A 27,107-nucleotide genomic window follows, 5' to 3' on the forward strand; every position below is an offset into this window, starting at 1 on the left:
TAGTATTAAGTAATAAGAGGTGTGACAAATGTGAAAAAGATTTTGGATATTATAAAGTATTTGCGTGGCAATTTTGGTTGCTTATAGTAAGGTATGTCATGTATTTGTTTATTTCATGTCTAAATTTTGAATTATTAATTAGAAATTTTGATGATTAAGTAAACGTTGAAAATGAACAGGTCAAGCTTTTAAGAATTCTTTTATATTATTTTTCATAGTTGAAGTTAGTATTGATATGCTATTAGTTTTTTATTTGCTTCATAATAAATGTATTTTCAAATTTTAAATTTATTTATGAGATTTGGCAGGATAATTTTGTCCATTATTAAATCTTTCTTGATCATTTTTCTAAAACGTCATTTTGTTTTGACCATTTATCCAATCACCCCTTGAAACAAATACCCCAAAATTTATCATGACAACTGATACAGCTTGCCAAGATTTTGTAAAAATTGAGTTTTGTTCTCTCCAGTAGTAGAGAATACCCTTGAAGTCTTTTTAGTTTTAAATTTAAAAAATACAATGATTAGATTTTAGCCATGTTTAATTATAGGACCCATAGTTAAGAATCTAGACAGTATTTTTAGATTGAGTAACAATTTTTTTTTTGTTCTTTTGTCATAAGATCATTTGGCTTGGGCATACACGTTTGAGTAAAAAAATCACAAGTTTAAATACCCCAACATTAACCCCCCACCCAGAAAAAAAAATAATAAATAAATAAATAAAGACTTCTTTTATACTCTTTTAGTATCACCAAAATTGCATTTTATGAACTACGTCAAAAATAGCTTACAACTGAATTATGTATGAGAAAAATAAACCCAGAGAAATCAAATGGATCTCTGCTTTGTCTCGTATGTGGCATCCGGATTTAATTTTACAAGTTATCTCGGATGTGTAATGTGAGTGAGATTATCACCTTATTGATTCTTGAACTCATCAGGGCTTGCCTGAGTTGCCTCTTCAGTGACTTGACATCCCAACGCAGCAGGATTAGGAGATTCTTGCACTTGGTAAGAGGGCGATTCTCGAGTTTGTAATCCTGTATACCGTGCGAGATCGATCCATTGCTGCATGTTTCAAAAGAGAGTTAAGAATCCAGCTAAGTCGAAAAAGATAGCTCATTACCAAAGAATGCAAAACAATTAATAAAAATCGTTTTGGACTGATCTAAATCATAAGTATTTGGTGTGTTAACTGGGAAGACATTAATCCTTGATCCTAGGTATATGGATAAAGTTGATTCGCTTAATTCATTGAAAGCAAATACAACATTGAAATAACAGTCTCCTTTAGATAAATAGAAGCCGATTAATTAATTCGAGTTTTTTTTTCCAAAATAGATGAAGTTTGAGCTACACGCACCTGAGTACCCCAGTAAGAGTTTAATGTTCGAACAACAAATGAGAGCATATTTACAAGTAATATTTGAGAAGAAAAGGCATCAGAAAACCGGTGCTCCACTATTCCAGCAATAATCTGCATTACAAGATTGTGCATCAGATGCTTGAAATCGACAAGATTAAGATGCAAAACAAAATAATAAACCAATTGAAACTGAAAACAAGATATCGAACTAAGTATTTCGACACAATACCAAGTAAATTTAATTATTACATATATCACTTACATAACATAGACTTGCACACATATATACATACACAAGTTCTGTAGGCATATTTGCAAAATGGCTCTTAAATTTGCATTAAGATTAGTAATGGAAAGCTTTAATGGATGCCCCAGTCCCTAATTACGCATATGATTCTTCAAAGGACAATTAATCTTCATCCACATATTTTAAGCATAAGCATGTCTTTTAGCTACCTGATATCTTAAATTTGCTGATGTTCCCAAAAAGCACCCATAGACCGCTGCTGTTTTAAGTATTGGAGATCTCTTATTTCGTTGCTTAGTCACCACGGCTGGATTGAGGAATTTACGAATAGTAAACAAAGCATTTGAGGAAGCCACGGCACCAATGCTGGAAATAAAGCCAACACTAGCAAGTTTTAAGCCGCCAAAAAGAACAGATGCAACCCTGTGACTGAGGTTCCAATTCTTTCCAGCAAGGTTTTTTTGAAAAGCATTGTCTGGGATAGATCCAAGTAGACCTTGTAAGATATCAGTGCTTCCAGATACATCCATGTCATCGGTGGAAAGGAATGCCAAGGTTGGTGCAGGAAGCCAGACAGTAAAAAAATCGACAACTGCACCCCTTAAGGTATCTGTAATGACGTAATCAAGTTCCAGGAAAAAGTTCTCTTTTCGCCTCTCATATTGTGCTAAAAGAGTAGTGGTTAGCGATATGGCTTCTTCTATTGCTAATCTATGTAAAAACTTGGGATCTGCCAACAATCTTTCCCTAAAACCCTGTGCGAAAGTGAGGTGTAGTAAGAATCAATGAAAAATTTTAGAAACGTTACTAATTTATAATTGGAAATCCTTATTGAGCTATAAAACAAGTGCTAGAAGTCATTTTCAGAAAGCAACTAAACCTGGAAACGATGTGTAAGTTCTGCAATCAGAGGATATTGCTCCAGATCAAAGAAGTTCTGTAACACCTCTGGTGATACTACACCCAGATCCAACCCTTTTTGGATATCCTGAAAGTATGCCATGAAATTTATTTAGTAGAATGTAGCATATATGCCGACCAATAATTAACTTCTAATTTCTAACGTTATTTAGAAAAACTCCATTCTTTCCAGTGTACCTCCATTTTCCAGATTCAACTATTGAAGGATAGAACAACCAATTATTTCACCCCAAAAGAAAAATGAAAAATAAACTGAAAAGACATGCAAACACAAACTTTTGATTGATGATTGAAAAGTTAGAAGATACCAAATACCCTTGACAAGCCTAATAAGGCATAATCCAAAATAAACGACTATACACAGGACAACTATTGAAAATACAAGATTACCTAGGTCCAATACTATAAATTATTGTGCGACAATGTTATAATTTACAAGCTCAATACTGCAAAGCAACAATGGTATAAAGCAGTATCACTTTGGGATCTACGGCCTTAATAATTAGGTCAACGCCACAACCATCCCACTTCTTAACGCACCTTCATGCTTTAACCTAATCATGACCATCTATACAAAAAATTACAGTGGCAACCTACATAGAATATAAATGATCGTACCAATTTCCTAATAAGAAGGTCATGCCACAATTTGGTCTAATTAGTTAAAGGTGCATGCAAACTAACTGGAGTACCAAACATTCAAAAAAAAAAAAAAAATCAAATTATTGTATGGCCTGCTGCTTGTAAAATATTTGCAATAGATTGCCATATGGGACTACTTTGAAACAAATACATGATGAACTGGATAAATCAAATAATCAAATGAAAATTTCCAGTAACAATAGAGTACAGCCGAGAACAAATGGTCATTGAACTGACACACACGTTAATTGTATAGCAAGTACCTGGAAGAACAGTAAAGTTCCAGACACACATATGCATGCTACTTTAACAAACCACTTATTCCAACTTCTCAATTAAAAAACATAAAATAGCAAGCATGAAGAATTGTCTTAACCTAATAGTTCGTCAAGTCCAAGAATTAGAATAAAGAATTTAGTTTCCATCAAGCTAACCTGGGGAAGGCCGTCACGCTTCCTTCCAGCTGCATTCATAACTCTAGCAATTTCAGCACGATCGAAACAGTTTCTGTTGCAGGGTCTGGCAGCAGAATACCACAAGAAATCTGCAACAGGAACTTCACCCTCTCTCCGCATTTGTTGTCTTTCAGGATCAAGTAAAACAACTACTTGGTTTTTCTTTGGAACCTTTCTTGAAATTCTTGCAGGCAGGCCAGTTCCTCTAGATCCATATGTAACATGGCTCGCACCTGTCACAACCACCAACATACCAGTTCCTCCACCATCTTGCATAGCTTGTAGAATTATTTTTGACATAGCATATTCTTCAACTACTCTTGACTGAGCAGATAAATATGAACTTGGACCAAAAGGAATAGGTTGGTAAGAAGAATTCAGGTCAGCTGAAGTTCTACGTGATATAGCTGTGAATCCTGAGATGAAACCTGAACCAGCTGGTGGAGCAAATACTTTCCGATCGGCTTTTGAAAGTCCCCTGATACCCTCTGCTTGTACAGTTCTCAAAATCTATTGATATTGACATAACAAGATGACTTTTAAGTATGTGGAAAAAAACAAGATCATACATCACAGAATAGCAAGGAGCAAAGCACACGACCATATTAAGTATATAATGTCCCTTGTACACAGTGTTTCAAAAAGACCTTGGGCACGCACCTAGCCCCAAGGCATAGGTCTAGCGCCTCGCCTTGAAAAGGCCAGGCTTAGAAAATAAGGTGCGCCTTAGGTGCACGCCTTTTGTGAAGCCTTAAGGCTCAAAGCCCTGGACCTTGGGGCTTTTTCATTATTTTTAAAAAATTGTAATAATTAGGATTTTTCCTTCTTTATTAACTAAAGAAAGCAAATTTACTAAGCCTAAATGTAAAATTTATCGTGTTTAGAGGTCTTTTTTTTTTTTTTTTTTTTTTTTTTTTTTTTTTTTTTTTTCCACTTCAAGTATACTTTCTCTTCTTAATGTAATACTTTTATCTATAGTGCACCTCAGACAAAAAAAAAAAAAAAAAAAAGAAAACCTTTTTTTTTGCACCGTGTGCTTAAGCCCTAGAAGACTATTGCACTTTGCACCTTGAGCTTTAAAAAATACGGCTCGTACAAAATTACTTCGTAGTCTTTTTCATCACAAGTATTATCGTATTAAGTTTAGAAGTTCTGGAATAGGCAATCAAAAGTTGTAAACTATTGTAAGGAAGTTGTGCAAAGAGCCAAGGGATCTCTCTACATCTTCATAGTGGTACAACTATATTATCTACTTTGAGTCGGAATATGCATACCACTCTTAGCTTCTATCTTGAAAGCCTTAATAAAGATAAAGCTATTGTCCCTACAATCTTCTCTACTTCTAACCCAATATGGGATTATCAATTATGTTTGCATCCCCAAGCACCAAGCCACTGACATGACAATAATTTTGTTCCCACAGGCTGGCTATTGAAAGAGCTATAAGGCTAACTAAATCCTCTATTGGCTAGTTTGTTGCTATTTGAGTCGAGTCGTGTAATCTACAAATCCCAAGAGAGAAGACAATGAATCCATGAAGAGTAGAATCAATTACCTTGAGAGGTGTACCGCAAGCAATAAGACGAACTCCATTTTCACGACAGTAGCTTAAAAGAGGCTCATATTCCTGCCAGCGCTGCGGTGGCCAGTGTGAAGTATAAGACTTCAGAGTTTCTCCATCAATACTTTTGTCAATGTACTGGTTGAGCTGCTCCTGCAAATCAGAAGGAAACGCTTCCAGAGCTAGAGACAATACTCTTTCGCTTTCACCACACCTTCTTTTCAAGCTTTTCACAATTTCAAGCTCCAATTCCTTGTCGTCTCGAATCGGAACTTGTTCGGCTTCTCCTAAATAGACTATCCGAGCATTCATTATCTTCTCCCATACTTTCCTCTTGTCCTTCCCCACGGCCAGCGGTTCTCCAATGACAGTCGCATCGTAAATCCTCGAAGTAATTACTTCCTCCTCAGCTGTCGGAGTAATAGACGACGGCGATGGTGATGTCACCGCCTCCAGCACAGGTGTCACAGTCTCCGGAGACTTCTCTTCTGCTCTGACCACTGCTGATTGTAAAAACCGAGCGCCAATTGCAATTAATGGAACACCGAGCACGGCTCGTCTAGTACTGAGAATCTGCCCGGCCGATTTCCTCCCTACATCATCAGAACGCTCGGAATCTTGTGAATCCTGGAGGCAGTGAATAGAAAAACTTGAGCGGGTATTTTGCCTGATTGGAAAACTTGCGCAGCTATTTCTCCTTATTGAAATTTCTCCGACAAATCGACACTCCGCAATCGAATTTTGCCGGAGAGAATCCGCCGGCGCGGCAGCACGTGACCGACGGACGGTGGAGCTCGCATGTATGGGTCCACCACTAAAGCCGCCGTGGACAGGGAGCTTCATTTCGCGGCGAGGGTGTGGCAGATGTCAGTTCCACATCGCAAAAAGAGAAAATGAGTACAGGAAATTTTCCCTCACAAAAGAGAACGGGTGGTCTGGCGTAACCGTTGATTGAATTTCAGCCTTGAAATTATATTTTTAATATTTTCAACTCACGTGTGTTTTATCTCTAATTCCTTTTTCTCCAATCTTATGAATCATTATTCAAATTATTATAATCATATGGATGTATATCAATTTCCTATTATATAAATGTATTTTACAGCAGCCTGATTTATTTTTAAATAACTCAACGTAATAGAACTAATATAAATTTGACTATTAATTTTAAAATTTATTTTTTTTATATTGACGAAAGAAAAAAAAAACATGTATTGATCTAACTTTTGATATAAAATGGCATTGTAATCTTTGAAAAGGCTCTAATTTTGAGTATAATATGTCATTAATTTTTTTAAAAAAATAGTAGGTTAATTCATAAACTTTTAACATTGAAAAGGTCCTAATTTCTCTTTCTTTTATTTTCTAAAATCGTTTCAATTTTGTCATTTTATTTTTTTTGCCAACAAGAGCGTAACTCATGGCATAGTATTCAACTATCAACCAGAAAATCTCTCAATTTAGGAGATGATACTTGATGGAGGGCAAGATTATTTTAAATGACAAAACTGCTAAAAATATTTACAATTGATAATAAAATATGATAGATATCGCAATCTATTGCCGTTCTTTTACCAATAGACGATAATATTTGTAAATATTTTAATTCATTTTTCTATATTTGAAAATCATCTAACTTTATCAATTATTAATTTAAAATATATATAAAAAAAATGAAGGGAGTGGTGAGAAAATTGGACACGTAAACCAATAAAAAAAAAAAGATTTAGACGACAGGTGGATATACAGTCAGAATATTGAGTGGTTGGAGAAATAGGGAAAGGCTATGGGATTTTTAGAGCAGCTTCTCAACTTGTTCCTTGTTTTCATTTTGGGATTTATATCATTGTATGGTTTAATAAATATAAAAGCAACCTTCCCAGGGAAAAAAAAGAATAAAGAAATAAAACAAAAATCAATCACTTGTATTATTTATGAAATTAATTTACTTTACTTTCATTTTTTATATATAATTTGAGACTCATTGTTATTGTATTGGTATAAAATAGAAAATATTTAATTTGTTTAAAATTTCACACAAAGATCTAGTTCTTTTTAGACAAACATATGTCTAGTTAAAGACATCACGGTATCATCTAAAAAAATTAGAAGTCCAAGATTTCATACTCACATATTGAGATATTTTTTAAGAAATCTTTTTAAATATAAAAAATATTTAAAAATATTTATACTTTATAGTAAAAAATTTCAAAAGTATAATAATTTTAGAATTTTTTTGTTGTAAAGTGTAAATTTTTTTTTAATATGATTTTTTAGAGTTCTTTATAAAATATTTAATATCGAAATTAATTTATTTAATTAGCCCAATAAGGTTGTATGTGATGAAGCCGTCTCTCCAAAAGATTCCTTCATTAAATAGCATGGCAAAATTTTGTCATGTCATAATTTGTCTATTTAATCCGATTAAACTTTTAGCCATACAGTGGCACAGCCTTAAGAAACATCCACGTTTCATTCCCACCAATTTCCAACCGCATTGTAGACTATGGCATAGAAAAATATTTTTGAAGTTGCAAAACAACATAGATGCATATGTCAATGTTTTTTGAAAGCACTGTGAGCTATGCCCATTGTTGACGTTTATTTTCTAAATTCTCATAGTTAATTAGTTATTTGATATAATAATTGATTTATTTCAATATGCAATAATTATTTATCCATTGCAAAAAAAAAATCTAAGGTTATTTCATGAGACTTGAACAATATGTAATAGACATATAGATGGATCATGTTCAAGTAATAACCTAAAAGGTTTATAGTATATGGATAAGGTTGGGTGTCTTATCTTGGTAATACTATAGATACGATCCAGTTTGTAAGTATTATAAACGATGTGATCCAAATCGTTCATGTGAAGACATACGAGTGGAGGTATCCTATACAATGAGATTGTATAAGACTAGACAACAAAATATTTAATCTCTCTTTATAATGTCGTTGACTGAAGAGATTAATATTTCATAGGGTAACCATATGTAACTCGATCTCAATCTTGAGTGAGTAATGAACTCCCACCTTTGAGGGCTTGTCCTTTGATTTGTATGGGTGAGAGTGGCTTGAGTCGCCGACTCAATATGCCTACCATCCTGGGGATGAGATCGAGTAGGGTGTTGGGAATTGAAGGAATCGAATTCCTCAGCGGAAGTTCGTGAACGTGTGTGCCTCTGAAAATCATTTTGGTAATTTATGGAAAAAAAATAGAGAAGTAAACTAAATAGGATAAGCATATCAAAATACAACATGCTTTTAGGGAATAAAAAGAATACCTGTTGAAGACCGTCGTCAACAAAGTCCTTCTCCTTGTGTTGATCTCACGAACAGACTTGAACTCGAGACTTCTTCCAATTCTCACAAATAGTCACGAACACCGAATGAGACACTACCACTTGGTTTCCTCGCTATTCTCCAAACAAGTATCAAGGATGGTGAGATCATTATTTGGAAGGAAGAAATTTATGAGAGATAACTTGAGGAAGAAGATAGAGTTTTCTTAATGTGAGAGTATAAGAGAATTTGTTGGAGGAGGAGTTACAACTCTGCTCCACCAGTACATAAAATATAGTCTGCATTAACCCAAATCTAATAAACTAAGATCCAAGATGATTTTATGTAACTTAAACATATATATAGTTGACATACAAGTGGATCATATTTAAGTAATATCCTGAACGATCTGTAGTATATGGATAAGACTAGGTACCTTATCCTAGTGACAATACGAATACGACCCACTTTGTAATTGTTATAATAGTTGTAAAGTGTTACAAATGATATGATCCTGATTGTTCATATAGAGACATAGAGGAGTGTGAAGTTTGAGAACACGAGATCCATATGTAGAGGAGTGTGAAGTTTGAGAACACGGGATCCATATGTAGAGGAGTGTGAAGTCCGAGAACACGAGATCCATATGTAGAAGAGTGTGAAGTTTGAGAACACGAGATCATGCAATGGACTTATAAGATCCATATGTAGAAGTTTGAGAACACGAGATGATCCCGAATCTGCTTGTGAGGAGTGTGAGTTTGTTTTCCTGATTGACAATCCCTACAAATAATTCTAGTTGATACAGGCAAAAAAAGGAGACTAGTTATAGCAATCTTGCTAAGAGCCTTCTATATAGTCTTCATGCTAACATGTGCAAGGCATTTATGCCATAGGCTAGCTTTCTCTTGCCTAGAGAGAAGACAAACTTGTGAAGAATTATTAGAACTCCACAGATAACAATTATCATACGAGCACATACCTGTCATGACAAGAGCATTAACATCATCTAAACAACATATTTGTCTTTGGTAAAACTTACGTTCATACCTTGGTCACATAGTTGATTGATGCTTATGAGATTGACTGTAAGCCCCTCAACCAACATTACATCATTCAATTTTGGAAGACTTGGATAATTCAAAGTTCCTTTTCCAATGATCTTACCACTCGTACCATCACCAAAAGTGAATTTTCCTGACCTGACATATTTAAGATCAGATAAATAGCTTTTTCACCAGTCATATGACGCGAGCTACCACTATCAAAGGAACAATTTCCTTTGGCAGACAATCTGATGAGGTTAAGACAACATTGCATATGTTCTGAGTGTTCTTCTCTCTCCATACCTATTTTATCGTACTCTGTCTAGATCTGTAATTCTGAGGGAAGTGAGCAACCCTTTTGAGAAAAGATGACTTGTGAAGATCTTTCAACAACTGATAGCAAAAAGAACATTTATGACCTACTTTACCACAATAGTCACAAACCCATCTCCACCTAAATATACGATTACCTTTCTTAATTGGATTGAGGGAGTGGTGTTCTGTAACACCATAAGACTCTAGATCTTGAGCTTTAACAAACTCAATCTTTTGCTTTCCTTTATACTGTTTATTATGTTGACTACTGCTTGTTAAAAAACCAAGTCCAGAGTTATTACCTGTTGCCTTTCCTTCTGGTAAGATCTTCTCAAGAGTCTCAGTACCAATTTTCAACATTCTCATATTCTTGCTCATAGTGTTTTTTTTTTTTTCCAAATTTAACCTGTGAAAGTTTCTGCTTCAATTCTGCAATAGTAGACATCAACCTGTGATTATCAGCAATCAGAGTCTCAATTCTTTCTTTTTGTATATCAAGGGATTTCTAATCTTCTTGCCAATTAAGAAAGAGAGCATGATACAAAGGATCTCATGCTTTAGGGTTTGTAACATAAAAAAACTTTTATGCATAAACGTCATATTCAGAAACATCCTAGGATGAGGTGTCTGATGAAATGTTACTAACAAGAGCTTTAACATCTTCCTCTGAGTCACTACTATCTTCTGTTTCAGTATCAGACAAAGCTAAGACATATCCTTTACTTTGTTTCTTAAGAAAATGAGGGCATTCAACTTGAATGTGACCATAAACACTACAGTCTCTGCAGTTAACATGCTTTTGTTTTTTAGACCAATTGGACTAGACTTTTCGCCTTCCTTCCTACTGTTCTAAATTCTGATCTGATTGGAGGGGAAAGAGCCACCCGACTTGTATGTGTTGTACGCAGCAGACCTCTTGCCAAACTGTTTGAGAACACGATTAAACTGTTTTGACAGTAAAGATATAGATTCAACAAGAGAATCTTCTGACTTTCTTTCATGATCAAGAAGCTTTTCCTTTATAGAGGATTGAAGGGAAATACCCTTATTTTTCTTCCTCAATTGTAGTAACTTTCATATCAAATCTCTTAGTTAACAACCTAAGCACCTTTTGGACAAGTTTTTCTTCTAAGATTTTCTCTCCAAGTGCGAAGAACTCATTTGCAATATCTAACAATTTGACATTAAAATCAACAATGGACTCATCATCATGCATTCTAAGGTTCTCAAATTTTGATGTTAACAAATGTAGCCTTCACGTCTTGACTTTAGAAGTTCCCTCATATGCAACGGACAAAATGTCCCATGCTTCCTCAGCAGAGACACAAGTGTTAATCAGTTTGAATATGTTGCAATCTACATCATTAAATATGGCATTCATGGCACAAAAATTCCCCAATGAAGCTTCATCTTCTTCTCCAGACCACTGTGACTCTAGCTTTAAGATTTCTTTCCCATCATCAGTTTTGATGGTAGGATGAGCCCACCCAGCAACCACTGCTTTCCATGTTTTTCTATTGATCGATTTAAGAAAGCCAGTCATTCATGCTTCCCAATATGAATAGTGAGTTCCATCTAAAACTAGGGGACAAGTGGTAGAGCCACCTTCTTTGATCCCATCCATGATCGAAACACCTGAGATAAAGGTGATCTACTTTGATACCAATTGAAAAATCGTTAGGGTGACTTGCCACTCGAAATTCAAATGTTAAATAGAAAGCACTAACTATAGTTGTAACAATAAACAAAATAAGTAAGAGAACACAAGAATTGGTAACCCAGTCCAGTGATAAACCACTTACGTCCGGGGGGCAGTGTGCCCAGGAAAGATAATCCACTAAAATTGATGAGTTAAGTAATTCACAACGTGGTACTTATCTGTAACACACTAACTACTACAGTGGCTCACATAGAGCTCAACTCTTAAGTCACCTAAACTCTCCCTAGATGTGAGACTCCCTCTCAAATGTACTTAAACTCCCCCTAAGCTTGATGATATTAGTGATAAGACTCTTCTCACGAGGATATCTTCCTTTCGAGTTAGTGAATTTTCTTCACTGATGAATCTTAGGATCCCCCTAAGATGGAGAACTCCCTCTCCAAAGCCGAGTTCTAGGCTCCCCCTAAGACTGAGAATCCCTTCTCTAGTAGCTAAGGGTTAGGCTCCCCCTAAGTTATGATAATTTTCAAAGTGTTGCAATCAACGGATGAAGAACTTGCACAATGAAACAAATGAACAATGTGCAAATACACAATGTAAAACAATTTAGTGGAGATACAGATATCGTCTTACTCTAAAAATACAATTCAGCTTCCTAAATAACGACTCTTAATAAACCACACATTTTATAAATGAATTTAGAAAAGGATATAACTCCCAAATAGGATAAGATAATCGATGTCGCATTAAAGGAAAATATTAGACAAAAATAATCTGCTAGATTTTCCAGATAAGGAAAGAAATATTTTGCACGAAATATTCTAATGTTAAAGCTTGATATACGACATTTTGTGAGACGTATATAGAAACCAAGACCTTAGAAACTAAGACATAAAGTGGGGGTATCCTATACAAAGAGTTTGTATAAGACGGGACCGCGAAATAATTAGTTTCTCTTTATAACAATGTTATTTATAGATACTTACATTTCACTAGGATGACCATAAGAGACTTGACTTTAATCCTGAGTGAGTTGTAAACTTCTACCTATGAGGACAATCCTTTGATCTGTATGGGTGAGAGCTACTAGATTCGCCGATTCAATATGCCTACCATTTTGGGAATTTATCCGAGTGGAAGCTGAAAACAAAATTACACAAGATGGAATTAGCTTTTTTTTAGTCATAGGGTAAGTAGATGAATTGCTCCCTTAAAGGCTGATTCTAGGTCTTGAACAATAAGGCGCCTCACCCTTTCATTGGCTAGAGAGGGGTCTAGTTTATAGTTAGACTATAACTAATTGATCATTAGAGGGATTAGTGGTACTTAAGGAGTTAAATTTAACTACAAAGGTAATACGGTAATTTGATCCATAGGGAATACGTCTATATCCTTAACTTCTTGAGGTATCTTAGGACACTATTCCTTAGACAAGTGAACCTCATGCCTGAAAGATAATAAACCCTTTTTAGAGTTTTGCATCAAATATCAAGTCAATATTTTGTCGATATAAGTTCCTTAAGGCAGAGTTAACATTCTGTTCTTGCGATCCCTAATAATTTGGATCCCAAGAACACACTTCGTCTCTCCCAAATATTTCATTTGGAATTGAGCTGCCAACCATTTTTTAATATCAGTAAGGTAGCCTACATCATTCCCATCATTCACATAAAGTATTAAGAAAGCTACTTTACCATTGATGATTAAAATCAAAATATTTAATCACAGTATCAAATCTAATGTTCCAAGATTTGGATGCCTGCTTCAACCCATAAATGGATTGATTCAGCTTGTAAACTTTTTACTCTAGACTTTAGGCTACGAACCCCTCGGGCTGAGACATAAATACGTTCTCTTCAAGATTGCCATTCAGAAAGGCAGTCTTGATATCCATTTTCCATATCTCATAGTCATAATATGTGGCTATGGATAAGAGAATTCTTATAGACTTAAGCATTGCAACAGGGAAAAAAGTTTCCTCATAGTCAACTCCTTCCCTCTGAGTATAACCCTCTGCTACAAGTCTATCTTTGAAGATCTGTAGCTCCCAACAACATCTCTCTTTCTTTTATAGATCCATTTACACCTTATGGGTTTAACCCCTTCAGGTAGATCTACAAGTTCCCATACTAAATTGAAGTACATAGACTCCATTTCAAGGTCCATGGCTTTGACCCATTGGTAATTGTCTATGTCATTCATTATTTGTTTATAGGACAATGGATCCTCAACGCCATCATCTGGTATGAAAACTTGAGTTTCAGTTAAAACCAAGTAATGTTAGGTTTTGTATAATCCTCCCACTGCATTGAGGCACTCTCAATGGTTAAGAAGGATGAGACTAACCTGAAGTGTTGGCTTCTTCATTAACTATTAATGAAGAACCAGCTGCATCAACAATCCTTGTTGATTCTTCAGTAGCTTCATTTAATATTAATTTGCTCCGTGGTTTATGATCTCTCATGTAGTCTTCCTCCAAGAATTTAGCATTTGTCGATATAAACACCTTGGTTTCTTAAGGGTCATAGAATAGACCACATTTTGTTTCCTTAGGGTAACCAAAAAATTGGCATAACCTTGAAAGAGGTTCTAACTTCGTAGGATTTGTCACTAGCATGTGTGCAAGATAACCTCAGATTCTAAAATAACGTAAACTAGGTTTACGCCTCCTCTATAACTCGAAAGGAATTTTAGAAATATTCTTCAAGGGAACATTATTCAAGATATGAACTGTAGTCTCTACTGCATACTTCTAAAACAAGCTAAGCAATTGAGCATAGCTTATCTTAGGACGAACCATGTCTAACAAGGTTCTATTTCTCCTTTCTGATACACCATTTTGCTGAGGTATACGAAGTGCTGAAAGTTGGCATTGGATTCCATATTCTATCATATAGTCTTATAATGCTAAATCCATGTACTCTCCACCTCGATCTAATCGAAGTGTTTTAATCGTTTTACCTAACAGGTTTTTAACTTCAACTTTATACTCCTTGAATTTTTCAAGGGCTTCAGACTTATGTTTCATTAGGTATAGGAAACCATATTTACCTCAAATATTAATCTATCAACAAGATGAAGTATTCGTACCCTCATCGAGCTCTTACATTCATTGGACCACAAAGAGCTGAATATATGAGCTCTAAAAGCTCTTTAGCTCTATAACCTTTTCCACTAAAAGGTCTTTTAGTTATTTTTTCTTCAAGATAGGATTCACTGGAGGTAATGAATCATTTTCTAACTCACTTGGAAGTCCATTTTGTACCAGTCTACCGATCCTATTAAGATTTATATGACCTAATCTCACATGCCAAAGATAGGTATAATTGTTATATGGAGAAATTTTTTGCCTCTTAGTTTGAGTATTTGTAGTTTTAAACATCTCATGATTTAGAAGTCCTTTTAATTCAGTTGGTCTATTACATATAAGTTGTTTTCTAGTTTAGTTGAACAAATAGTCACACAATTTTTCATAATGAACGCTTCATTAAATGAAAAAGAAATGAAATATGATTGTTCAATTAAACAAGAAATAGATACAAGGTTCCTCTTAATTTTGGGAGCTATATACAAATGATCCAAAATTAAATATCTATTCCTAAAAAATAACTTAATAGCTCTCATTGCACGAGCTAAAATGGTCCCGTTCCAACCTTGAGTGTCATTTCACCCTCTTCGAGCTGCTATAAGGAACTAACTTGTAAAGACTAACAAGCGTGATTAGTGGCTCCCAAATCAAGTATCCAGGAATTATGGTCATTTTTCACTAAACAAATTTATAGAACCAATAAATCGTATTTATATTCCTTTTTTTTCTTCTTCTCAGCAAGGTACTTGGGGCAATCACGTTCCCAGTGCATTGCAGTGGGAGTACTTGCTTTTATTGGCCATCTTGGCCTTGGCCTTGCCTTTTCCAGTAGCGGGAGTCTTTCTCTTCCTTCCTTTCTTTTTATGAATCTTCTTAGATCCAGAAGATGAGGGAGTAGACTTAGTTTCAATGGATAAACCCTTGTGGAACTTCTTGGAATGGGCAACATTTACCTCTTCTTCTATCAGTTCCTTACATTTCATAAGAGACTGATAAGTCTGTAACTCATTTAGGAGGGTAGTCATGGTATACTCTATTTTATTATTCATAACCGCATTGCTGTGGAATTGGAGAAAACTCTTCAGAAAAGATTCCAAAATAAAGGGCACCTGACTCTGCTCATCGATGACTGCACCGTTCATCTCGGCAACATTGAAATGAACCATTAGATTGAGAACATGTTTTCTAACTAATTAACCTTTCTTCATACGTGACTTATAAAGGTACTTGAGGGCCTCATGCTGAATCTGAGAGGATGGTTGCCCAAACATCTCCTAAGAGGACTCCATGATCAATGTAGTAATCATGGCCTCGTGTTTCTTGGTAAGAACGTCAGACAGACTTGCCAAGATATAAAGTCGGGCCTTGTCGTTGGCCTTCGTCCAATGGTCATGAGCATCCCTTATCGCTTGGGATGCATTACAAGCAGGGATTGGAGGACATTCCTCCGTTAAGATGAATCATAGATCATCTATAACTAGAATTATATTCAAGTTAGATTTCCATGTCGCATAATTTTCTTTGGTTAGTTTTCCATTCTTAAGAAAATAAATTATTGTGGAAGACATGCTAAAACGAATAACAAATAATTTGACCGTATTAGTTATATTTGTCTTAACCATTGCCAAAAAAAGAAGAAAAAAAAAGAGTGTCCAATCAATTCAACAAAAAAAAAAAAATCACAGAACCCTAATTAAACTATTGATTTAATTTTTGCGATGATACTTTAGAGGTTTAGAGCAACAACCATCGAAGGGTGATCAGTTATCCCTACCCTGGATTGAGACAATCTCAGCTAATTACTAATACCATAATTGTTAGAGTTAAAAAACATGCAGTGGAAGACAAATGGATCATTAAGCATTCTAATTCATTAATTTTATCTTTGAATTAAGCATGCTTATAAACTAACAAAAGGGTTTCAAGTCATACCTTTGAAGAAACACTTTAATCTTGAATTTCAGCTGCAATGTTCTTCAATTCAGCTTGTGAATCACCACAATGCCTTCCCAACTATTCTCTAGGTGCCTTAGATTGAGTTGTGGTACTCAAAATAAGCTTGAATTGAGGAAACAAAGAGAAGAGGTTACTGCATCACTATGGTTGAATACCTTCTTCAACAACAAAATTTCTATCAATTACATGTCCAATTCTTAGCCCAATCTTCTTGATTTACTGCATGACTATCATGCAAACATCATTGTTGTATATATTGCAGCTCATGATTGGAAGATTGACTGAAAATCATGATGAAACCATGAATAAGCTACTTGAATAGAAAGTGGAAAAATCCCACTTTTTGGGATTTTTCATTTTTTTTCCACTTTCTATTCTTTTTCAAATTTGATTTTTTTAATTGATTTCTAAAATCAATTTTTATTTTCAAAAATGAAATCTTTATTAATTTTACAAAATTAATTCAATAATTAATTTTTCTAATAAAATTAATAAAAAATAATTATTAAATAATTTAATTAATTCAATATTAAATATAAAATTGATTTAACACTAATTCCACCATCATGAATCCCTATTCATGAATTTAATATTTAAATATTAGTTAATTCTCAAATTTCATTTATTTCCAAAATTAAACGTGTAATTATATCACATTTAACTAATTCCCTTAATTCTAGTTTGAACGTTTCAAATCAACCTATCACACTACTCTAAGGCTAATCCATTTATGAGCTAGTAGGGGGATCTCGTGGACCTACAGATTATGGGCTCCAACGATCCGAGATTCATTGGCTAAATTCTTTACATCGAATTAACCCTCATTCGTTAACTATTGGGTCACTCCACTAAAGCCCAGAGTTGCACTCCCCTCACTGTAGATATATTGTGTCCACTCGATATAACCATGATTAGTAAGTTAACCCTTCATAGGTTGTTCGTAATAACGGCTGGGTCAAATGGCTATTTTACCCCCGAGATTACCTCTTGTTCTTTAAGTCCCACTAATCCTCTAATGAACAATTGGTTTGTGATCCGATCATCAAATTGAGTCCCTCTCAGGCCAACGAGAGGATGGGGCCCCTTGTTCAAGACCTGGAGTTAACACTTAAGGGAACAACCTCTCTACTATCCCTAAAAACGGTTGGGAGTGAATTCCATCTTGTAACCTATGTCCCCAGTGAAGGAACTCTAAACCTAGAGGGCTAGTGAGCGGAAGCAGATCGTTCCAAACTCCATTGTGAAAGAACACAAACATTTACAATCAATCCAAACAGATTATGCATTAAATGGTAAACTACAACATGCTTCGAAATTAAATACAAAGGATCGAGTAAACAATACCTTTGAAGAACCCTTTCTTCAAGTATTTCCCACGATTAGTCAGCAACGCAGCAAACAAGCACGAATGCAACGAGCAACTGGGAAATCCTCGATCACCAACGAGTAAAACTCGATCCTCGACCCTCGAACAAAACTCGACACCACCACAAAATTACCTTGGTATTCTCGGTGTAAGAATCCAAGAGTTGTGGACTCTGTATGAATTTGGATAGAGGGATGGAGGAAGTAGACGATCGAGTTTACGATAACCAATCGTATAGAAGAAGAAGTCTATCATATAGACTTGTCCACTCGATCGTTTAGGCTCTAAGGCTATCGTGTAGTAAAACTTGTTTTTACTCGGTAATGAATGTTGTGAGAATTTTTTCGACGAATGATTTGGTAAACTATTTTTTCTTTTATCTCACAGTTACCATAAACCGTGCATAACCACCCACTAAGGTGATTGGAGAAAAAAAATTAATTATCTCATAATTAATAATTTATAAATAAATACAATAACTAACTTATCATATTATATTTATAACCTATAGTTTTAATATTGCATCATATGCAACATATAAACCATAGTTCTTATTCTATTTTATGGCACTTAATATAAATCATATTTATATTAATTTCCTCAATCAAATAATGTATCAAATACATTATATCAATTATATCACATATAATTGAATTAATTTAAGTATATCATATATAATCAAATTCCCTCTTGTTAATTTGAACATTTCAAACTAACCTAAAAACTGATTCTCAACTTGAATCCATTGAGCTACCAACGGGACCTTATGGACCTGTAGCTTTAAGCTCCAACGGTACGTGAATAACTGACTAAACTCTTTAATTACGATATCCATCATTCGTTAACTGTCGGACACTCCACTAAAAATCGACATCTGCACTCTTCGCACTACAGATATATTTCTGTGTCCATTGGATACAACCAATCAACTGTATGATGAACCTTCACAAATCGCTCGTAAGTACAACTAGGCCAATTTACCATTTTGCCCCTGTAGTTACATCTAACTCTTTAAGTACCACCGATTCCTCTAATGAACAATAGATCATAGTCCCACTATGACTAAACCCTTTTCGGGCCAAGAGAAGGTGTGGCACCACAATGTTCAAGCCCCAGAATCAGCTTTTAAGGGATCAATTTATCTACTTACCTCTGCTTTGGGGAAGAAGTGAATTCCATCTTGTGTAACTGAGTTCCCAGTTCCCCAATCAGACAAATCCCCAAAATGGTAGGTTTATTGAGTCGGCAATCTGACCACTCTCACCCATGCAAATCAAATGACCGCCCTTATAGGTAGGAGTTCACAACTCACTCAGGATTAAGGTCATGTTACCTATGGTCATCTTAGTGAAATGCAAGTCTCAATTATGAACAGCGTTATATAACGAGATTAAACATTTCGTGGTCCAGTCTTATACAAACTCCTTTGTATAGAGTATTCCTGTTTGCATGTCCAGGATCAGATCATTTGTAACACCTACAAAGTGAGCCACACTCGTAATGTCACCAAGATAAGGTATCTCTCTTTTATCCATATACCACATACCATTTAAGTTATCACTTAAAGCATGATCCACTTGTATGTCTCCACATACATGCGTAAATTACAACGATAACCATGGATCTTAGTTTATTGGTTTGTGGTTAATGCAACTAAAATATCTAATATTTCAAAGATTGAAGTGAATAAAATATCTCATATTATAAATCACAAAAAAAATTGTTCATACATGTGCTGACAAACTACAGGACCCTTACGAGATTTAGGGCATCAACCCCAACAATCTCCCACTTGTCCTAAAGCTAGTGGGGTGTACAAGATAATCATATTACAAGTACACAAAACAATAAACTAGGGCACAAATACCTCTTGAGGTGTCTTAGGACACTGTTCCTTAGATAATGGAACTCCATGCTGAAAAGGCAATAGGCCCCTCTTGGAGTCCTGCATCGAGTACTTGATCAACATCTTGTCAATATACGATGCCTGAGATAGTGTTAGCATTTTGTTCTTTCGATCTCGAAAGATCTGAATCCCAAGAACAAACTGAGCCTGTAACATCCCAAATTTTTTTTCCTATTGCACTTTCGGTAGTTTCTAGTACTAAAGGGCATTTTTGGAATTTTAAAAATTTAATTGGATTACTGAGTTGTAATTACTAATAAAGGGATGTTTCAATTTAATTTTTTAATCAAATAAAATTGTGAAATTTGGACTTTTTTCATCTAAATTTAATTTTGGAATTATTGTCGAAAATTGAAGTCATTTTGGGGAAAAGTGGCCGAGTTTTGAATTGGGAGTTGTTGGAGGAAAAAAAAAAAGAAAAAGAATAAGTGTTGAAGGGAAGAAATAAAATAACATAAATAAAATACAATAGAATAAAATAAAATAAATATATTATTTTATTTTATTTTATTTATTTTCTTATCCCTTTCCCTTTTCTTCTTCTTCCCCTACGCAAACCCCTCCCCCATGAGCCCTAGCCTCCTCGCCAGTCGCTGCTAGCCTTTGTTGCCCGAATTCAAGCCGTCGTCCATGTCCACTAGTTCGACCCAGCCACTCGTCGTTCGTCGTTGGAGCACTGTCGACCGCTGCGTGGGTCGTTGTCGCTTAGTTGACGTCGTTTACGTCCTCGAGTCGCCAGCCAACCAAATCTGCGCCAGCCTCTGTCCAGCCGCCGCTTCCTTATGCCTCTTCAGCTCAGATCCGTCCAGCCGCCGCTTCCTCACGCCTCGCCAGACCCAGATCTACCGTCAGTCGCTTCCAGTCGTGTCCGTCCAGGCACTGCCTGGCTCTTCGCCATCTTGGGTGCCGTCATATCCGTTTGGGTAAGTTTGTGCTATTTTAATTGGATTTCTTGGTTGATTGTGTTTTGCTTCAATCTATTGATATGCATTTGTTTGGGCTTTAAAATCGAGTTTTGGAGAAGCGTTGGAGTTAAAAGTATGCTGTCAAGAGGATTTGGAAGTGGTTTTGACAAGCTTTTGGGTAAGTTTTGGGGTCTTTGTTGATCATTTTTGGATACCCACTAAGTAATGGCTTATTTATTGATTCAATTGTGATATAGAAGGTTAGAATTGAAGGTTCAAAGCTGTTGTCCATCGAGAGTAAAGGTTGGATTTGTGACTAGAGTTGTCGGGTTGTATTGATTTTGTAGCATGTGGTGATGTTCGGACCAACACACTTTGGGTAAGATTATTGGGAATTATTTGGTTAATTTGGTTATTGAAACTAAGCTCTTTTTATTAATTGTAAACTTGGATTATGTTTAGGCCTGATTCAAGATTCATCTAAGCTAGGAGGAAGATTAATTTGCTTGTCGCTTAGACATAATTTTGACTTCGAGGTAAGTAATCTTACTACTGGAACTGCCCACGGGCCAGGCACTAGATGTAGTTAGTATGATAGATGAATAGTATGACAGAATGATGGCATGATGGACTGATAGTTTAGTATAACCGATGTATGTTCATGATTGAGGAATCTGAAAGATTTATTTGTGTACATAGATACTTGAATGCTAGCATGAGATGATATTTGATTCTATGAGGTTGTATGTGATTCGTGGATATTGGGGCATGTATGTAGGTTGTAGAGCCATGATGTTGAGGCATATATGTATGTCATAGAACCATATTGTGATAATTATGATATTGAAACTATGATAGTGATTTTACTGATTAGTTAGAATGCCCACAAGATTTGTGTTTCCTTTGGGATTCACCAGTTTGTGTTTCCTTCGGGATTAACCAGATTGTGTCTCCTTCGGGATTCACCAGTTTGTGTTTCCTTCGGGATTCATCAGTTTGTGTTTCCTTCGAGATTTACCAGTTTGTGTTTCCTTCGGGATTCACCAGTTTGTGTTTCCTTCGGGATTCACATATTGTGTCTCCTTCGGGATTCACCAGATTATGTTTCCTTCGGGATTCACCAGATTTTGTGTCTCCTTCGAGATTCACTAGTTTGTGTTTCCTTCGGGATTCACCAGATATTATGTTTTCTTCGTGATTCACTAGAGGTAGTGGGCATATTTAGCTACAGTAGGATAGAAATCAGTTTTTCATGTATGTATGTGTCCTATGAGGACTAGGACAGTTTATATGTTCCACCAGAGGTAGGCATCTAGAGGACATAGATGCCTAACCTGATCCCAGTAGTGGGGTTACTTACTAAGTATTTTATACCCATTATTTCTCATGTTGTTATTTCAAGTAAAGGTAGAGATACACCAGCGATGGCGCAGCAGAATTCGTGATTGAGCTACTAAGACTAGTTTTAATGCTTCCGTTCATGAGACAGATTTCCTTTCATGTTTCACTTACTTTTCAGTTTTGATATTTGAAACCTATTATTAAGGATTGTTTTCAGACTTATTTATTAACATTTATGATTTATGGGTACCTTCTTGTCGTCTTTAATGTTTGCATTTAATAAAGGACTTTTGAACTTACCTTATTTATTTAGCATTTATTTCACCATAAAAGAGTGTCGTTTTAAGTTCCATGCATGCATGTATTTAGTAACGGCCTAACTTTAGTTCCTAGGGAGTCGGATCGTTATAGAGCCTCTCCCAAATCTTTCATTTGGAATTGGGTCACTAGCTAGTTCTTAACTGCAGTCAGTAAGTCTACATCATTTCCCATGAGTAGGATATCATCTACATATAACACTAGGAAAACTACTGAACTGTTGATGATCTTCTTATAGACACAAGGCTCATCAATGTTTTGGTCAAAGCCATAAGATTTGATCCCAATATCAAACCTTATGTTTCAAGATCGAGTGCCTATTTCAGTCCATAAATGGACCGATTCAGCTTGCAAACCTTTTGCTCTTGATTTTGGGCTATGAATCCCTCGGACTACACCATATAAATGGTCTCCTTAAGATTGCCATTCAGAAATGCAGTCTTAACATCCATTTGCCATATCTCATAGTCATAATATGAGGCAATGGATAGGAGGATGCGGATAGACTTTAGCATGGCAACAGGTGAGGAAGTCTCCTCATAGTCAACTCCCTCTACTTGGGTATTTGCCACAAGTATGAAGGAACGTGGAAGCGGATCTTTCCAATTCATTGTGACAGAATTACCACATATACATTGAAACATACTAAAATGCATTCATAATGCTAAAGAGATCGAGAGATCATACCAGTTGAAAACTTCTTCTTCACAGAAAATCTAAAACCCAATCGTCTACCTCGAACAGTCTCCACACGAACAAAAGGAAACGGAGATGACACCATCACTCAGAGCCCTTAGTATTCTTCCAAAGGGTGGGCTTTGTTCGGATTTGGTAGAGGGAAAGAGGAAGAGAGATCGTATACAACGCAAGTGGGAGATGAGCTCGTCTATCGTATAGACAAAATGCTCGATCGTTTAGGTGAAGTATACGACCTTGTAGGAAAAAGGTAAGCGATCGTCTAAACGATCGTGTAGGAAAAAAGGTAAGCGATCATCTAAACGATCGTGTAGAAAAACTAAGCGATCGTCTATACAATCGTTTAGTAAACATCAGATGCTAAACGATCGCTTAGGAAAAGGTAAACGATTGTTTAGTAAATAGCGTACGCGTGTGTAATCGTTAAGCGATCGTTTAGCATTATCGTATAGGTAAGCGATCGTGCAGGCACTTTCGTATAGGCACAGATTTTCTAAGCAGTGACACACTTTTTAACACAATGTCCGCGCATACCATGCTTAACACACTGTGAGCTATTTATGCATCTCAAAGTGATCTTTCAACTTACTTATCTGTTATTAAAACAGAAGAGACGCTGCCCCATTTCCCTTTTAACTGTCCAATGAATGTGATCGCATCATATTCATAACATATGAATTAATATCATATATTAATTATAGTATTTTTCTTCCACTAGATATAAATCATAATTATATCCTATTTCCTCCAAATTAATATATCATATACATAAAGTTAATTATATCATATATAATTAACTAGTTTAATTATATCATATATAATCGAACTCCCTCTTATCAATTTGAACATTTCAAACTTACTCAAAAACTGACTCTCAACTTGTATCCAAGCTACCAAGGGGACCTTATGGACCTATGTCTCGAAGCTCCAACGGTACGTGAATAGCTGACTAAACTCTTTAGTCACGATATCCACCATCCGTTAACTGTCAGGCATTCTACTAAAGACCAATAGTTGAACTCTTCTTGCCAAAGATATATTTCTATGTTCATTGGATATAACCAATCATCAGTACAATGACCCTTCAAAAATGCTCGTAATTACAGCAGGCCAATTTACCATTTTTCCCTTGTAGTTACATCTTACTTCTTAAGTACCACTGATCCCTCTAATGAACAATACAACATAGTCCTACTATGTGTGAACACCTCTTAGGCCATGAGAAGGTGTGTGGCGCCACATCGTTCAAGCCCCGGGATTAGCCCTTAAGAAAGCAATTTATCTACTTACCCTTGCTTTAGCGAAGGAGTGAACTCCATCTGGTGAAGCTGAGTTCCCAGCTCCTAAATCAGACGAATTCTCAAAGTAGTAGGTTTGAGTCAGCGCTCTGGTCACTCGCACCTATGTAAATCAAAGGACCGCCCTCAATGGCAAGAGTTCCTAACTCACTCAAGATTAAGGTCATGTTACCTATGGTCATCTTAGTGAAGTGAAGTCTCAGTTTGAACGGAGTTATATCACGAGACATTAACACTTTGAGGTAAGGTCTTATACAAACTCTTTGTATAGGACGCCCTCACTTGCATGTCCACTACACGAATGATCAGGATAAGACCATCTGTGACAAGTCACAACACTTGTAACAATTCCACAAAGCGGGTTGCGTCTATAGTGTTACCAGGATAAGGTTTCCCTCCTATATTCATATACTAAAGACAATTTTGGTTGTCACTTAAGACATGATCCACTTGTATGTCACTATATATATACTTAAGTTACATAAAGACAACCAGGGATATTAAGTTTATTGGTTTGTGGTAAAATAAAAAACATCTAAATGTGCAAAGTCAAGAAGTGAAGTAAATATCATATATATTATACATCACAAGCGTTCTTACAAAGTTGTTTACAAACTACAAGATACGAGAGTTTAGGGCACAAACCCCAACAAAGTCTAGCCTTGAAAGTTTGCACCTTCCCATCAGCACCCCGTTTCCTCTTGTAGATCTATTTACAACCTATAGGTTTAACCCCATCAGGTTGATCAACAAGATCCCAAACTGAGTTGAAGTACATAGACTCCATCTCGAGATCCATGGCTTTGACCCATTCATCTCTGTCAACACCCTTCATTGCCTTTTTGTAAGATAACGGATTCTCAACCTCGGCATCAGCTACCATAGCTAGGATTTTAGTTAAACCCATATAGCAAATAGGTGGGTTCACAACCTTCCTACTACGTTGAGTTTCCTTCAACACTTGAGGTGGATTTGACATACTAGATGAACTGACATCAACAACTCTTGTTGAGGTAGCAAGCTCTTCAACAACTCTTGTTGAAGTTTTAGTAGTTTCTTTAGAAAGCTCATTCAACACGATTTTGCTTCTTGGACAGTGCTCCCTTATATGATCCTTCTCAAGAAAAGTAGCGTTATTGATACAAGCACTTTGTTTTCGTTAGGATCATAAAAATAACCCGCTCGTGTCCCTTTGAGGTAGCCTACAAATAGGCACAGCCTCGAACGTGGTTCCAGTTTCTTAGGATTAGCCTCAAGCACATGTGCTGGGCAAACCCAGATGCAGAAGTGACGTAAACTAGCTTTATGCTTATTTCACAACTCCAAAGTTGTTCTGGCAATACTCTTGGAAGGAACACAGTTCAGGATGTAAGCTGCAATCTCTACTGCAAAACCCCAAAACGAGTATGGTAAGGAAGCGTAACTCATCATCGACTGAACCATGTCCAACAGGGTTCAATTTCTCCTCTCCAATACACTATCCTGTTAAGGTGTACCAGGTGCTGAGAGTTGGGAAATGATTCCATGTTCTATCAAAAAGTTCTGGAACTCAAAATCCAAAAACTCTCCTTCTCGATCAGATCGAAGTGTTTTAATCCTTTTATTTAATGCGTTTTCAACTTCAGCCTTGTACTCTTTGAATAACTCTCCAAAATAACTCTTATTCCTATAGTCATTTAGCTACCGTTTTCGGTTAGAACTTACTAACACCTTAGTAATTCTGTAAGTGTAACCCTCCATTTTTAGACCTCAAAAGTCGGCCCAACGATGCTACCAAATTGGAAAGTCAAGGTTGGAAAACAACCTAAGAAATCCTATCCATTTCTGGAGTTTGAGTTGTTCTGAATCCTATGTTACAACCCTCTGAGGGGATAGCCATTGTTAAACGACTAGCAAGGACCGCTTAAAGCTAATCAGCAGGCGCAACATAGGAATCTCATAGTCCAAACAAATGGAGGAGACCGTAGGACACATTGACACATATCCTTCACCCACTTAATATGAACTACTTCCCCCATTCACCTTGATCTTGACCTCGTGACAAATACTTTCCGAATGTAGAAAACCATACTGCATGCATTTCATGACTTTAATATAACAATTATATTAAACTATGGATGTGTCATGCTCAATGCAAATTAATTTTCAATTTTTTGTTAATATAACACTTATATTAAACCAGTTATGAAAATCTACAAGCATATACAAGACAATAATAAATTTAACTCTTTATATTTACCTAAGTAATGTCATGCATTATGCTTTTCCAATTTCATATATTTAACATATCATAATATATTAAATAACTCATGAAATCAATTCCACATCATGTATTAAAACCATACATTATAACACTTATAACATATATAAAAAATGCATGATCATGCTTAACCTATGGTGTGATTTATCTAAATGACATTCATAAAGCATTTAAATAGCAAACGAACCAGTAATTTTGGCTCCTAGGATAAAATAAAGCAATAAATTACAATAATTATGCTAATTTTATCCTAAAATAAGCTTTTGCTGCTCCAAAACCGGATCAGACCAACTCAAACAGACCCAAACTGTTTTGAACCAGACCCCAAAACCACAAACCGAGCCAACCCAGTGCTAAACTGAACCAAACCATCTCAAACTGATTGAACCAAACCTAACCACTCTGGATTGCCACTGAACCGCGTGTAACGCAACCCTAACATTGCATTTTTGTAACGTTGCAATGTATTG

General features: G+C 35.8%; 1 protein-coding gene across 1 annotated transcript; it reads right to left on the bottom strand.

Annotated features, from left to right (window-relative positions):
* Positions 1–717: 717 nt before the first annotated feature.
* LOC120075799 (protein RETICULATA-RELATED 5, chloroplastic) lies at positions 718–6,166 on the bottom strand. Its single transcript, XM_039029473.2, has 6 exons — positions 5,192–6,166; positions 3,616–4,146; positions 2,499–2,606; positions 1,828–2,373; positions 1,369–1,482; positions 718–1,073 (listed from the first exon to the last, which is right to left on the bottom strand). Exons 1-6 carry the CDS (start codon positions 6,038–6,040, stop codon positions 924–926), a joined length of 2,298 nt encoding a protein of 765 aa, XP_038885401.1. The 5' UTR covers positions 6,041–6,166; the 3' UTR covers positions 718–923.
* Between the last annotated feature and the right edge of the window lie 20,941 nt (positions 6,167–27,107).

This window comes from Benincasa hispida, chromosome 4, assembly GCF_027475165.1.
Source record: "Benincasa hispida cultivar pf3 chromosome 4, pf3_genome.v1.1, whole genome shotgun sequence".
NCBI lineage: Eukaryota > Viridiplantae > Streptophyta > Magnoliopsida > Cucurbitales > Cucurbitaceae > Benincasa > Benincasa hispida.